General features: G+C 41.5%; 1 protein-coding gene and 1 pseudogene across 2 annotated transcripts in view; one reads left to right on the top strand and one right to left on the bottom strand.

The window, feature by feature from the left end:
- HADHB (hydroxyacyl-CoA dehydrogenase trifunctional multienzyme complex subunit beta) overlaps positions 1-9,623 on the top strand; it is a 40,058-nt gene extending 30,435 nt beyond the window's left edge. For both annotated transcript variants that reach the window (XM_045447481.1, XM_045447480.1), the window contains exons 8-16: positions 1,296-1,483; positions 1,790-1,970; positions 3,110-3,231; positions 5,531-5,610; positions 5,691-5,738; positions 6,335-6,422; positions 6,746-6,820; positions 7,224-7,388; positions 9,070-9,623. In XM_045447481.1, coding sequence (XP_045303437.1) covers positions 1,296-1,483; positions 1,790-1,970; positions 3,110-3,231; positions 5,531-5,610; positions 5,691-5,738; positions 6,335-6,422; positions 6,746-6,820; positions 7,224-7,388; positions 9,070-9,105 — 983 coding nt within the window. In that variant the 3' untranslated portion in view covers positions 9,106-9,623. The remainder of the gene's footprint in view (positions 1-1,295; positions 1,484-1,789; positions 1,971-3,109; positions 3,232-5,530; positions 5,611-5,690; positions 5,739-6,334; positions 6,423-6,745; positions 6,821-7,223; positions 7,389-9,069) is intronic.
- A 2,418-nt stretch (positions 9,624-12,041) lies between these two features.
- Positions 12,042-12,879, bottom strand: LOC123581415 (annotated as a pseudogene).
- Between the last annotated feature and the right edge of the window lie 2,403 nt (positions 12,880-15,282).

Here is a 15,282-nt window from a genome sequence, read left to right as displayed (position 1 = left end):
GCTTCTGAATTTGAGCCATGAATAATTTATAACCTGTTGGGTTTTATTTTTCTTTTAATTTTTTTTTTAACGTTTATTTATTTTTGAGACAGATAGAGACAGAGCATGAACGGGGGAGGGTCAGAGAGAAGGAGACACAGAATCTGAAACAGGCTCCAGGCTCTGAGCTGTCAGCACAGAGCCCGACTCAGGGCTCGAACTCACGGACCGTGAAATCATGACCTGAGCCGAAGTCGGCCGCTTAACTGACTGAGCCACCCAGGCGCCCCTAACCTGTTGGGTTTTAAAGTCAGGTGAATCCCAGGGCGGCTGGGTGGCTCAGTCAGTTAAGCATCTGACTTTGGCTCAGGTCATGATCTCACGGTCCATGGGTTCAGGCCTTGCATTGGGCTCTGTGCTGACAGCTCAGAGCCTGCAGCCTGCTTCAGATTCTTTGTCTCCCTGTCTCTCTCTCTCTCTCTGCTCCCCTCTCCTCTCAAAAATAAATAAACATTAAAAAAAAAAAAATTAGAAAAAAATGGTTAAGTTAGGGGAGTCTAATACATCCCCATGAAGGTTGTGGCCCAAGTGATAAATCACTGTGTAAGAAGTACAGACTCTTTCCTCTGCTTTCTCCCCACACCTGTGGAATTTTAATAATTAGTTACAAATTCTCCTGACAAACTCTAGCAAAATAGTGGGACATTTTGCAGTGGCAGTGCCTGTTGTGAAAAGACCGAAACCTGAAAGATGACTGTGCTCTTTTAGTGACATCAAGGCCAGGTTGCAGCCTGCCTCATGAGTGGCAGAAAATGATGCCACAGGCCGTGACTGGGGGCATTCACCACTCTATGAAGCATGTGACAACTTCCAGATAGAGCAACAAAATACTCGCCAGTGGCCAGAAAGAGGAGCAGAGGCTGCCTTACATCTTCAAAAGCTAGACTTTCTCTAGCTTGTAGTAAAAATTCCTGTTGTAGGGATCAAAATCTTTCTGAAAACTAAAGCTGGGAGTTTGTAAAATATGCAGAATGTTCTGGTTTAGACTGATTTGAGGGTTGGTCCAGTGGATATTTCCAGAAGCTGTTGTCCATATGGACTGAATGAAACTTGTTTTTCTCTAGTGCATTGAATACAGTTTTAGTCATTCAAAAAAATTATCTTAATCCCTCTGAAAAAGTTAAAATCGTAATTACACATGTTATAGAATGCTGATAACTGTCGTACAACAGGAATTTAATCAAGAAGCTTCAATTATCAGTGGTCCGTTAATTTCTGCAAAAGATGTTCATGTTCCTGTAACCTGTGCCCTGTAGGTGTTGGCTTGATCGCCTCTGGGCAGTGCGATGTGGTCGTGGCAGGTGGTGTAGAGTTAATGTCTGATGTCCCTATTCGTCATTCAAGGAAAATGAGGAAGATGTTGCTTGATCTCAATAAGGCCAAGACTCTGGGTCAGCGGCTGTCTTTAATCTCTAAATTCAGATTGAATTTCCTGTCACCTGAGGTAAGACTTGGGACCTCTTATGTAAAGACCTGTGCTTCCAAAGCATCCCACTGCAAAGATACATAATTAGTTATACGGTCGGTTATGCTCATTTGTAGATTCTATTAGTTACAGGGAAAAGTTAATTATTTGCTCAAGATGGGGAAAAAAGATGGTGCTTAGAAAATTTGAATTTGTAAGCCCTCCTTAGAGACGCCCTGCTCACAAAAAGCTTCTCCTGTCTTGGTCTTGACTTTCCCAGATAACCCTGGGCATGGTATAACACCTGTTGACAGCGTACCTGATCCTGTACGTTCCCTTCCCCAGCTCCCTGCGGTGGCCGAGTTCTCCACCAGTGAGACCATGGGCCACTCTGCAGACCGACTGGCCGCTGCCTTTGCTGTTTCTCGACTGGACCAGGATGAGTACGCGCTGCGCTCTCACAGCCTGGCCAAGAAGGCCCAGGATGAAGGACTCCTGTCTGATGTCGTGCCCTTCAAAGTACCAGGTAAAATGGTTTCCTCAGCTTTATAAAGGAGGATGCTTCATGCCACCTGTTAGGGAGTTCTGAGAGTTCTGAATCGCTTCTGAAACTCCAAAAGCCCCAAATGACTTCTCAGTAAGTATGTTGGTTCTGTTTCCAGAACACTCACTTTTAAACATGGACTCAAGGTTCGATTTGTGTTGTAATAGGTCAATATTTTATTTTTTTTAATGTTTATTTATTTTGACAGAGAGCATGTACACAAGTGGGGGTGGGGGCAGAGGGGGAGAGAGAGAGGGGGAGGGAAGGAGACAATGAATCCCAAGCAGGCTCTGCACTGCCAGTGCAGAAGAGTGCAAGGGGTGGGGCTTGATCTCACAACCGTGAGCATGACCTGAGCCGAAACCAAGAGTCAGACATTTAACCAACTGAGCCACCCAGGTGCCCCACAACATTTTTAAGAGAAGTTTTCATAAGAGTCTGCTTTTAGGTCTTCCTGCTGTATTTTAGTTTTTATGTAGATGCCCATTTAAAAATTCTTCATTCATGTGATTTCTGAATAGAAGAATAGCCAAATGTGAATAAATACCTTAAGAAAGTAGGGTGTCCTGGGCGCCTGGGTGGCTCAGTCGGTTAAACGTCCAACTTCAGCTCAGGTCGTGATCTCACAGTTCGTGAGTTCGAGCCCCGCATCAGGCTCTGTGCTGACAGCTCAGAGCCTGGAGCCTGCTTCCGATTCTGTGTCTCCCTCTCTCTGCCCCTTCCCCGCTCATGCTCTGTCTCTCTCAAAAATAAATGAACATTTAAAAAAAAAAAAGAAAGTAGGGTGTCCTTTTGTTAGATCATTTAGATTATTTCCCAGATGTCTTAAAAATATAGTTCAGGGGTGTCTGACTGGGTCAGTTGGTAGAGCATGCGACTCTTGATCTCAGGGTTGTAGGTTCAAGCCCCATGTTGGGGTAAAGATTACTTAAAAAAAAAAAAATCTAAAACCAAGTATTGATTAAGATTCGATGACATCTTAATAACTGTAAAAGATTTTCTCTTTAGTAAATAGCTATGGTTTACATTTCATTTGTTCTTACAGTTTTTAAAACATTTCTCTGGAGAAGATATATAAAGCTTGTACTTCTTTAGAGTTAAAAAGTTCATGTTTCTTTTAGGAAAAGATACAGTTACCAAAGATAATGGCATTCGTCCTTCGTCTCTGGAGCAGATGGCCAAACTAAAACCTGCATTCGTCAAGCCCTATGGCACAGTGACGGCTGCAAATTCTTCTTTCCTGGTAACTATGTGTGCCCTATGTGTTTACTAGTGACTTTTATATCTGTGGCCTTTCAGTAGAAAAGCCTACAATAGATCTATTTATATGTATTATAAATAGAGGCGTAAACATCTAGTTATTCATTATAAAAATATTAAAATGGGATTATTAAAAAAAAACAAAAAGAAGCCTAGTTTAAGGCCTTCAGAGTCACCTAATCTAGCCACCATTCTGATACAAAAAGCTGTTCACTTCAGGCATTTAACCAGTCAGGAAGCTCTGATGAGCTCTCCTAGGCACTGGGGGTAAAAAGGCCAGTGATGATAATGCCAGGAGAAGATGTGATGGAGGTTGTAACCTCAGGCTAACAGAGAAGACGCACACGGGAGGAGTCAGAGAGGCTCCGTAGAGGACGTAGCATCTGAGCAGCAAATCTTGAAGGAAGGGTACAAGCCAGTTCAAGAAGTGTAATAAATGCATTCTGGGCAAGGGGAACAGCAAAGAGGTATGAGAGCAAGGGTTTCTTTGGGGAAAAGCTTGGTTGGAGCATAGGATGTGAATTTGAGGAGTTGTATGAGATGTGGAAAGTAGGCAGAGAGTGTGACAAGTTATCTTTTAGCTCCGCTTGTTAGAAAATGATGCTCTATACTGATCCCCAATTACGTTACTATAAGCAATTTCTATAAGCGTTTTCCTATAAAACATATAGAATAAGTATATCTACCCTCATTTCTTGGGGTGGTGGTCTTATTTATCAGCATATAGCTTCATGTCCTTCCTTGTTTTTTGGCTCCTCCTTAACTAAACATCCCTTTGATTCTGTTTCTGCTCATAAGATGTGGTTTCTTTTCTCCTACCACCTTGGGGTATAGTCCTCTGGATAGAGTCTAGCTGGTCAGCATTTCTTTTACAACGTATCTTCCTTACCTGCACGTAATGGACCCGGAAACCTGGGTACATGTTGACATGTTTGACCTTGTTAAGTGACTACTTAACGCCCACTCTTGGGCTAGGGGAGGGGTGCCTGGAATGGTTCCAGCAGGATGGCACGCCACCATCTTGTTAGGCGTGAGCGGTGAAGGACTGGTTAGATAATCATTTCCACAACCAAATTGAATGATAGGGCCATATGGGGTGGGCTATACTCTTGCCAGATCTGAACTTCCTTGATTACTTCTGGTGTGTGCTAAAGGGGCAGGTTTAGTCATTGGAAGTCAGAAATACAAATCATCAGAGGCAGCACATCACAGATAGGTGGGTTTTGGGCAATGTGTTGATGCACCACATTCATTGTAACTTTGCAGAATGGCACATTGAACATATTAATGTAATGTCCATAAACCATTACTATGTATGGTCACCGCTGTTTCCAGACCTTATGGCTCCTCTGTTGGTGGTAAGGTAGCTCCATCGTGACTTCAGGGTTACTAAGTTAAAATAATATCATAGAATGTGGTAGAAATTGTTCTTATGTTGCAAACTCCGAAGTAGTGGGTTTTGGATTTTTTTTTTCTTTTTAATGTTTATTTTTGAGAGAAAGAGGGCAAGCAGGGGAGGGACAAAGAGAAAGGGAGACACAGAATCCGAAGCAGGCTGCAGCTGTCAGCACAGAGCCCAACGTGGGGCTCAAACTCACGAACCATGAGATCATGACCTGAGCTCAAGTTGAACACTTAAACGACTGAACCACCTAGGTGCCCCTGGATTTTTTTTTTTTTTTTTTTTTTTTGAGCTTTCTTTTAGTCATGGTATAAGGCTTTTTTTCAGTGGTAGCTCTTTGTCTCTCAACTTGATTTCTCAGTTGGTAAGAAGTATATGGGGTGTGTCCAGAGAGGAAAGACCATGGCTCTAATGTTCTCAGCTGCCTGCCTGTTTCTTTCATATTACCTCGAAGCCTGTGTTTCCTTCCACAGGCAGGAAACAAGTTCAGAAACAGTCCATAAAATGTAAAAATAAGTAAGTAAATGAGAGACTATTTTAATTCATAAGATTTCTCATATTCTGTGTCAAAAGCAAAAATCTTTTGGCTTAAGTTTATTATGAATACATACTTCTAATGTTACCTATTCTCTTTGTCCATTTTGATAATGATGGTACTTTTTGACAGGTTTTTCTACCCTCTTCCTTAAAACAATGGGTCAGTGTGTGTATTTGGGTCACCCATTAATTATGGATAAAATGAAAATAGTTTTGTTTTATAAAATCTCTGTATACAGTGTAATTAGTTGATAGATTCAGGAACACTACATAGAAAATGGTTGTACAGAGACTTCCAGAAAGGCTGAAGAATTTAACGTTATTGTTCTGCTTAACATTTCAGACTGATGGTGCATCTGCAATGCTGATAATGGCAGAGGAGAAAGCTCTGGCCATGGGTTACAAGCCAAAGGCATATTTGAGGTAAAGTAAATGTTCAAATAAATGGCCGCCTCAGTTTCTTTATTTTATTACTGGAGCTAACCCCTCTGTTTTTTACCTAGGGATTTTGTGTATGTGTCTCAGGATCCAAAAGATCAACTTTTACTTGGGTAGGTAACAGTGTAGAAATATCCTAGGACTATCATTAGAAGTATTTGATTACCCACATTTGTTATATAGATTTTAAAGTACATTAAGTTCTGAGTTCATAATTGTTTTGTGTGTTGGATTCTTAAAAATAATCCTTTACGTTGGTATATTATTTTACAGTTTTGGATTTTTTTTCCTCTTTTTTGTATACATTTCTACATATATAATGTATTCTTTTTTCATTAAGGTGTCATAAGCATTTTTTCATATCGCTACATAGTCTTTATAATGGCCTTTTATGAAAGCCTCATAGTGTTTAGACTGTCTTCCCATCCCTCACAGCTCTGTGTTTTTCTAATTCTTCACATTATTTGTTTGCCCTTCTCTTTCATAGTTTGTTTATTAGCTATATCCCTGACTCTAGAATGTAAACTTTGTAAGGACAGAGGCTATGTCTGTTTAGTTCACTATTGTGTCCCCAATACTTAATATTTGTACAGAAGCAGTGAATGAGTGGAGGGCATTATAATACCTTATGTAAAACTCACCTTGGAGGATAAGGAGTTCTTAGGTTAAAAATTAAAGTTTTAACACATTACTTATTTTTTCTTTTTAGACCAACTTACGCTACTCCAAAAGTTCTGGAAAGGGCAGGATTAACAATGACTGATATCGATGCTTTTGAATTTCATGAAGCATTCTCAGTAAGTCACTTAAAAGATACATATCAAAGGACTGTAATCATAAAAAATGTATTGTGTTGGGGAGATCCAAGTGTGTTTCATGATAGTGTTATAAAACACAATAGAGCTTTATATTTGAAATACTGACCTATACTGTTGGAAGGGGTGTTAAGTGGGGGGAATCCAGTCGTGCAGTTTTGAAGACATACCTTTTGCTGTGATCTCTTAGAGGGCCTTCAAAAGAAGCAAGTGTTTCCTTAGGAAGATTTCACTGAAAACAGATGTAAAGATTTGCTCAACTTTAATGTCAAGGGACATTAATAACAAGGTCCTTTCCCTTGTAGGGTCAGATTTTGGCTAATTTTAAAGCCATGGATTCTGATTGGTTTGCGCAAAATTACATGGGTAGAAAAACCAAGGTAAGTGATTAAAAGCATGCTTGAATTCCAAAGCACAGTAATATTTGGGCTGTTAATAAAAATATGAAGGGGAAAGCAATTCCTTTTTAGGAAGAATTTTTTATTTTATTAAATGTATTTATTTCTTAGTTGGAAAATAGTTCCTGGAAATCTTTAGAAAAAATGAAAGTAAAATTCTGTTTTGTCTTTTGTTCTTCCAGTTCTGGTGTTAGGTGAAGGTAAATAGACAGTGGCTTTCAGAATTGACCTAGAATTTCTTTCTTTACAATAAAGTAATACGTGACGTGTCTCAAGTTAGTCATTTTCTCCATCTCTGTTACCTTCCTCTTGCTAGGAGTCTGGCCTGATTCTTAATCTTAAGTAAACTCATCATTATATTTGTGTCTGTTTTTGTGGGAGCCAGGTTGGGTCACCTCCTTTGGAGAAGTTTAACAACTGGGGTGGATCGCTGTCCCTGGGACACCCATTTGGAGCTACTGGCTGCCGGTTGGTCATGGCAGCTGCCAACAGATTACGGAAGGAGGGAGGCCAGTATGGCTTGGTGGCTGCCTGTGCCGCTGGAGGGCAGGTATGTCACAGCAGCTTCAGAGGTGCTTCTGGAAAGTCATTTTCTTGGAAACCAAACCAGCTCATTCCAAGCACGTTTCATTTGGTTCACTTTGAAGCATCCTTAGAGCAGTATTTCTGATGACAGACAACTAAAAAAAAGCAGCCTATTTTGAGGGAGGAGGGTACAACTTTAATTCTTGATAGTACTTTGGAAGGAAGATAGTTTTTAAACTCGAGCTATTTCTATTCCTAAAATAATGTTTATATATATTTTTTAATTTTAAAAGGAATACATCCTCATTATGTTTCTATATACAAAAAGCGTGTAGAAAAAAATTAGAGCCGGGGCACCTGAGTGGTTCAGTCGGTTAAGCGTCTGACTCTTGGTTTCAGCTCAGGTCATGATTTCATGGATTCGGGGGTTCAAGCCCCACATCGGCCTCTGTGCTGAGTGCGAAGAGGGATTCTCTCTCTACTTCTCTCTCTGCTCCTCCCCCAGTTGCACTGTCTCTGTCTTAAACTTAAAAAAAAATTTTTTCTTAGATAAAATTTTACTCATTTATCTAGTCACCCTGAGGTCATATTTATAAAATCTCTCCGAAAAGTAAATTATCTTTCCTGAAAACTGAATTATACCTTAATTGGAAAATTAATCTACTGCTGGATAACATTGCTGTTTATTTGGGGGGAATTTGTTATTCTACAGATTTCTTTCATTGGCCTTACTTGCATTACAGACACAACTTCCTACCTGCTACATATGGCATTTCACTCTGGGAATAAAATCCAAAAGGAGGGCTGATTGTAATCTTTTTGTCCCCAGTCCTGAGGGAAACAGATCTGGTTTTCTTCCAGATTACAGAAACTTTCTGTTGCTGATCAAGATAAATAATAAGCTATATAAAAGTTTAAACATCTTGCATTTAAAAGCCTTTATTTATGACCTGTCTCAGAAACTGAAGAAACAAGGGGTCAGTTATTTGTAGGCTAGAGTATTTCAGACTTCATGATGAAAAGCACTTTTCAGTCTGTGTACCTTTGTCCAGAGAAAACCATAGTCAGGACTGGAGCCCCCCCTCCCATCTGTCTGTGCCAGGCTTAACTGAGGGAGATAACGAGGGCACAGTATCGTGCGGGGTGGGCAGCCCACGTGGGTTAGTGTCTTGTGGTTTCTAGTGTGTGCTCCCTGGTTGTTCACCTAGCACACACAGTAAAACCCAATACGGGATGCTTTTGTGGATGAATGAAGAATACCACCCAGTACCTTTCTTCTAGAAGTTTACAGTCTGGTGAAGGCGAGAGGAGGTGATTAAAAAGTATATTAAACTTGGCATTGTTTCATCAAGAGCCAAATAAGGGATGCAAATGTGACTGGGAGACCAGAGGAGGAATCCTGCATTGTGGATATAGAGTAGAGTATCTCAGCGTTGTCTCTATTAACATTTGGGGCCAGATAATTATTTGTTATGGGGGGTTGTGTTCCATGTTGTAGGATGTTTAGCGGGATCTCTACCCACTAGATGCCAGTGGCAACACTCCCCTTGCCCATACACACACAAGATCACACAGTGTTTGAAAGGCACGCCCAGGATCGGACTCCAAAGCCCGTACTTTTCCCATTGTTCCCTTTTGCCTCAGGACTGGCTGGATTCATTGCCTTCCGTTGCTCTAACGGAGCTCTTTTTTTTTCTCCTTTACAGGGCCATGCGATGATAGTGGAAGCTTATCCAAAATAATAAGGAGAGGTGACCTGGAGTTTCTGCGCAACACTCGCACTAGGCAATGCCATTCCAATGCATTACTAACTGACATCCTTAGTTCCTATCTCCTCTTAGGAAAAGACAATTTGTGGCCTTCTGTTCAATACTTTGCAATTAAGCCTTGCTAGTATTCTGAGCTTTTCAGTAATCACGGCTTACTACTCTTTCAGGGATTTCTTAATCAGCAGAATCTCTCAGTGTTATGTTTAAACAGTTGTTTGGGGGCTCTATTTTCATTAAATACTTAAATGAGTGGTTGCAGTTCAGGAGAGAGGTTCTCTGAGATTTGGAATCATCTTTGTAACATTTGCAAAGTATACTCCTTCCTATTTGTGACCTAAAGATGCGTGTTTTCTATAAAATACAAACCAATGTGCCTAAAGAAACTTAATTATGGAAAGGTAATTCAGAGTTTAAATTTCACTGAAAACTTACAGTAAATGTTTAGATATATAAGTACCCTGTTACACTTAATAAAGTGAGGGAGTATTGAAGAACTGTTTGCCTTAGTTATTACCAGAGGTAAAGCGTGGTTCCCTTGGCTTGGGGGCAGATTTTGCCTTTAATTACTCATTTGTAACTTTTAGCCATTTTAGTCAGTCATGTGGCTGCTAGGGGTATAAAGAGGGTCCTGCTTTAGAATAACACCTTTTTGGGGCTCCTGGGTGGCTCATTCGGTTGAGCATCCGACTTCCGCTCAGGTCACGATCCCACGGTTCGTTGGGTTCGAGCCCCGCGTTGGGCTCTGTGCTGACAGCTCAGACCCTGGAGGCTGCTTCTGATTCTGTGTCTCCCTCTCTCTGCCCCTCCCCTGCTCATGCTCTGTCTCTCAAAAATAAATAAATGTTAAAAAAAAAAACAAAAAACCATTTGAGAATAACACTTTTTTCCCCATTGCTCCTTGGGGGTAAATTTATTTCACTGTTTGGAGATGTCTCTGCCAGGATTTAAGTCAAGTAAAGTAATTTTATAAATAAAAACATTAAAAACCTTTTTAAAAAAGGGGTGCCTGGGGGGCTCAGTTAAGTGTCCGACTTTGGCTCAAGTGATGGTCTCACAGCTCATGGGTTTGAGCCCCACGCTGGGCTCTGCTGACAGCTCCAGGCTGGAACCTGCTGCAGATTCTGTCTCCTTCTCTCTCTCTGCCGCCCCTCCCCCCCGCCTGCCCGCCGTTTGCGCTCTCTCTCAAAAATAAACCTTAAAAAAAAAAAAAAATTGCCTGTGTTGAAATAAGAACTTTTGTTTATGTGACAGAATGGAAAGACAAACCACAAAAGGGACAAAGATACAGATACATCCTACAAAGGAGATACGTCTCTCTCTCTCTCTCTCACGATCTATGTCACCCTGATACAGATCTATCTTTCAAGGGATCCAGGTTATATGAAGAATTCCCGTACATCAGAAAGAAGAAAGATGACTTACAAAATAATGGGCAAAAGATATGAACCGGCATTTTTTAGAAAATAATGTAGAAATGGAGAATAAACATGAAAAGAGGCTCATTAGTAATGAAAAAATCAAATTAGGATCATAATGAACTATTCTTTTATACCCATCAGGAAAAATGAAGACTCAATATCAGGTGTTGATGAGGATGTGGAACAATAGGAACGATCACACACCGCTGGTGAGAATACAAATTGATATGAACCACTTGGAAAATAGCTTGGCATCTTGTACATTTGAATAGGACACACGGTCTGTGACCCAGCACAGGAATGCCAGGAGACGCGTGCAAGAGAGTGCATAGCAACATTGCTCTTTAATAGCAAAATATTGTAAATAACAAATGTTCATTGACAGGACAGGTTCAAAAACAGGCAAAACTTAAGTCTGTTTCTGAGAGGCCTACGTATGAGATAAAAATGTTTTCTAAAACAGTTAAGGGAAGAGAAAAGAGGTCTTTCATACAGAAGAATTCCAAATAATACGTGTAGACTCCGTGCTCCAGGAAGTGGGACATGTCCGTCCTCGGTTGAGTGTGGGCTGGACTTCATGTCTCAACTCCAGCAAATAGAGTATGAGAAGGGAAAACAAGGCATCTTTACAGTGGAGAAACATGGCAAGCACTAATTTCACTAAGTGGCCAAGGTTAACATCAGTGCTGGCATGTAGATACCACATACTTCCGGCATAATGTGATCAAAGGGGCACTTCACTTCAGGGGTGTTCTTTCCAAATACCCATTAGCCCAGTTGGCTCATAAAAAAAACATGCAACACAAACTGAGGGACATCTACACAGAATGTGTTCAAAACAATCAAGTTCACAAAAAATAAGAGAATACGGAGAAACTCAGACCAGAGGAAGCTAAGGAGACATGACAAATGTACTATGGTATCGTGGGTTGGATTTGAAACAGAAAAAGGACATTAGTGGAAAGATCTGGAAATAATGGTGTTTTGTTTTTTACCTTTTTACCCTCTTTAATCCTATAATCACAAAATAAGAAAAGTTTAGATTTCAGTTGATGTTAAAGTCCGTTTCTATTTCTAGTGGCTTTTAAAAATTTACATACTAGATATATATTTTGTAAAAAATCAAATGAATACTTATAGGCGCGCCTGGGTGGCTTAGTTGAGCATCAGCTCTTGCCTCTGGCTCAGGTCGTGACCCCAGGGTCATAGGATTGAGCATTGGGCTCCACACTGAGTATGGAGCCTACGTAGGATTCTCTCTCTTTCTCTCTCTCTCCCCCTCCCTCCCTCTGCCACTCTTTTCTGCTCGCTTGCATTTTCTCTCTCTGTCTCTAAAATAGTAAAAAAGAAAATGTCATTGCCAATCCACTGTACGTACTATAGGGGAAAAAAAAGCATAGCTTGAGATTGATTTTTCTGTTAACTCATTCACTTTAGTAGACCAGTCCCAGTGACCATCTGAAGTATATGAAACTCAGACTTACAGGCTCTTCAGCTCTTCCTCAGACTCTGGTTGCTACTGGTCACTAATACTGTCAAAGATGGACTTTCAGACACATCTTTCCTAAGGTTCAAAAATGGCACCTGGTGGCTCAGTCGGTTAAGCCTCTGACTCTTGATTTAGGCTCAGGTCATGATCTCACAGTTCCTGGGCTCAAGCCCTGAGTTGGGATTCTCTCCCTTTCTGCCCCTCCCCCGCTCATGCACACGTGCACTCCTGTGAAGGATCTCTCTCAAGCCTTTGTTTTCTTGTTCAAGTTGAAATATTTGTTCCAGTACCTTGCACCCCTGTTGCTTATCAGTGTCAATGGCTTTCCTCATTACTGCTGTCATTTCCGTTATCTGATCAACATGCAGTTGGAATTTCTGATTTGCTTCCAAGTGCCTCCTCTCCGATCCATGTTGAGATGTTTCAAAGGTGTGTCAGGATGCATCAAAGAAGACTCCAGAGCTGTTACAACAACCCATGTCAGTCTGGGAGTGCTGCTCTTTTGACTTCATCATTATATCCAGATCATCTTTTTTGCTAGCCGTTAGCAGTCTAACTATGGATGTTCTTCCAGGGATGTATGCAATTCTTTGTTCTTTGGTTGTACTTCTCTGATTTGTCTGCTTTCTTGCTGGATTCCCATAACCAACGCGGACTGTGGCCAATGTCTTGCAACTTCGTTAAGTTCTTGAATTTCTTCCTGATCCTGCTCATCACGTCTGCTCACTTGTTGAGAGCGGTGGTTTGCTCGGTGGGAGATTCTGCTGCGTCATCATGATCTCTCAGTCTTTCAGCAAGCGCATCGGCATCAGTGAGTGCCTTGTCAGTTGTGCAACTCATTTCTAAAGGAGTATTCTGGTCTCCCTCCCCTGCAGCCATCAGCTGTGGTGTTAGGACTCAAAGCCTCTGCTAACTGGGGCCCACGCGCCCAAGGGAAGAGACTCCTCTCGCCTGTTCAGCTTCTTCAGCGAGCAGACACAGAACCCAGCAGAGGCAGTCAGTGGAGGGGCGGCTGGAGGGGGCAGCAGGGCTGAGCCCCATCACTGGCCCAAGGAGACCCTTCTGGAGATAAGTTGGTTTTTGTTTAAGCCCAGAAATAAATCTGATGTGGTCCAATGATTTTTTGGCAAGAGTGCTAAGACCGTTTAACGGAGAAAGGACAGTCTTGTCCGCAAATGGTGTTGGGAAAATGGGCCACCTGCAAAAGAATGAAAGTTGGACCCTTACCTTATACCATGTACAAAAATTAACTCAAAGTGGATCAAAGACCTACACATAAGAGCTAAATTGATAAACTTCTTAGAAGAAAACAGGAAAAGCTACATGACATTAGATTTGGCAATACTTCCTTGGCCGTGACACCAAAAACCCTGGCAACGACAACAACTAAATAGGTTGGACTTCATCAAAATTAAAAATTTCTGTGCATCAGGGGTGCCTGGGTGGCTCAGTCGGTTAGGCATCTGGCTTTGGCTCAGGTCATGATCTCATGGTCCGTGAGTTCAAGCCCCGCGTCGGGCCCTGTGCTGACAGCTCAGAGCCTGGAGCCTGTTTCCGATTCTGTGTCTCCCTCTCTCTCTGACCCTCCCCTGTTCATGCTCTGTCTCTCTCTGTCTCAAAAATAAATAAACGTTAAAAAAAATTTTTTTTAAATAAATAAAAAATTTCTGTGCATCAAAGGGCAACCTATGGAAGAAAATATTTGCAAGTCATATATCTGATAATATCCAGAACATACAAAGAACTCTTACAACTCAACAACCAAGAAATAACCCAGTTTAAAAATGGGCAAAGGATTTAAATAGGCGTTTCTCTAAAAAACATATACAGATGACCGATAAGCACATGAAAAGATGTTCAATATCACTAGTCAACTAGTTCAACATCATTAAGCAAAACTACACCGAGATACCACCTCACATCCGTCAGGATATCTGTTATCAAAAAACCAGAAAATAGGGGCACCTGGGTGGCTCAGTCTATTGAGCATCTGGCTTCGGCTCAGGTTATGATCTTGTAGTTTGTGAGTTCAAGCCCCGCGTCGGGCTCTGTGCTGACAGGTCAGAGCCTAGAGCCTGCTTCTGAATCTGTGTCTCCCTCTGTGCCCCTTCCCTGCTCGCTCGCTCGCTTGCTCTCTCTCTCAAAAATAAATAAAAATATTTTTTTAAAAAAACCCACAGAAAATAGCACACGGTGGTGAGGATGTAAGAGAAACCAGAGCCTTTGTACGCTGTTGGTGGGAATATAAAATGGTCCAGCTGCTATGGAAAACAGTATGATCGTTCCTCAAAAGATTAAAAATAGAATTATTATATGATCTAGCAACTCCATGTCTAGGTACGTACCCCAAAGAATTGAAAGCAGGGATTTGTGCACCCACATTCATAGTGGCATTATTCACAAGAGCCAATAGGGGAAAGCGACCCGAATGTGCATTGACAGCTGAATGTGTGTATACACACAGTAGAGTACTATGCAGCCTTATAAAGGGAGGCAATCCTGTCACGTGCTACAACATGGATGAACCTTAAGTGAAATAAACCAGTCACAAAAGGACAAACACTGTATGGTTCTACTTATATAAGGTATACAAAACAGTCACCTTCGTTGAGACAGGAAGTAGAATGACGGTTACCAGGGACTGGAGCGGGGGGAATGGGGAGTTGCTGAATAGGTATAGAGTTTCAGTTTTGAAAGATGAGTTCTGGAGATTGGTCGCACAGCACTGTGAATGTACCTTCCACTGTGCAACTGTACGCTTGGTTAAAGTGGTAAATTTTCCGTGTTTCACCACAAAAAAATGTTCTTAGTGTTAAGTTGATCGCATTCAGAGTAGAAGTTACCTCTGGGCGGGAGGCAGTGGGATTGGATTGGAGAGGGCTTTCGTGGCGTCTCTGAAGTTCTAGGTCTGCAGTTAAGTCACGTTCACCCAGCTTTACATAAGTTATATGCTATTTCTAAACATTCTTTTTTTTATATTAAATATAATTTATTGTCAGATTGGTTCCCATACAACGCCCAGTGCTCATCCCAACAGGTGCCCTCCTCAGTGCCCATCACCCACTTTCCCCTCTCCCCACCCCCCCCCACCCACCCTCAGTTTGTTCTCAGTGTTTAAGAGTCTCTGATGGTTTGCCTCCCTCCCTCTCTGTAACTTTTTTTCGCCCTTCCCCTCCCCCATGGTCTTCTGTTGAGTTTCTCAGGATCCACATATGAGTGAAAACATATGGTACCTGTCTTTCT

Source organism: Leopardus geoffroyi, chromosome A3 (genome assembly GCF_018350155.1).
Source record: "Leopardus geoffroyi isolate Oge1 chromosome A3, O.geoffroyi_Oge1_pat1.0, whole genome shotgun sequence".
NCBI classification, from domain to species: Eukaryota; Metazoa; Chordata; class Mammalia; order Carnivora; family Felidae; genus Leopardus; species Leopardus geoffroyi.
This window is presented reverse-complemented; position numbering and strand designations above follow the sequence as displayed.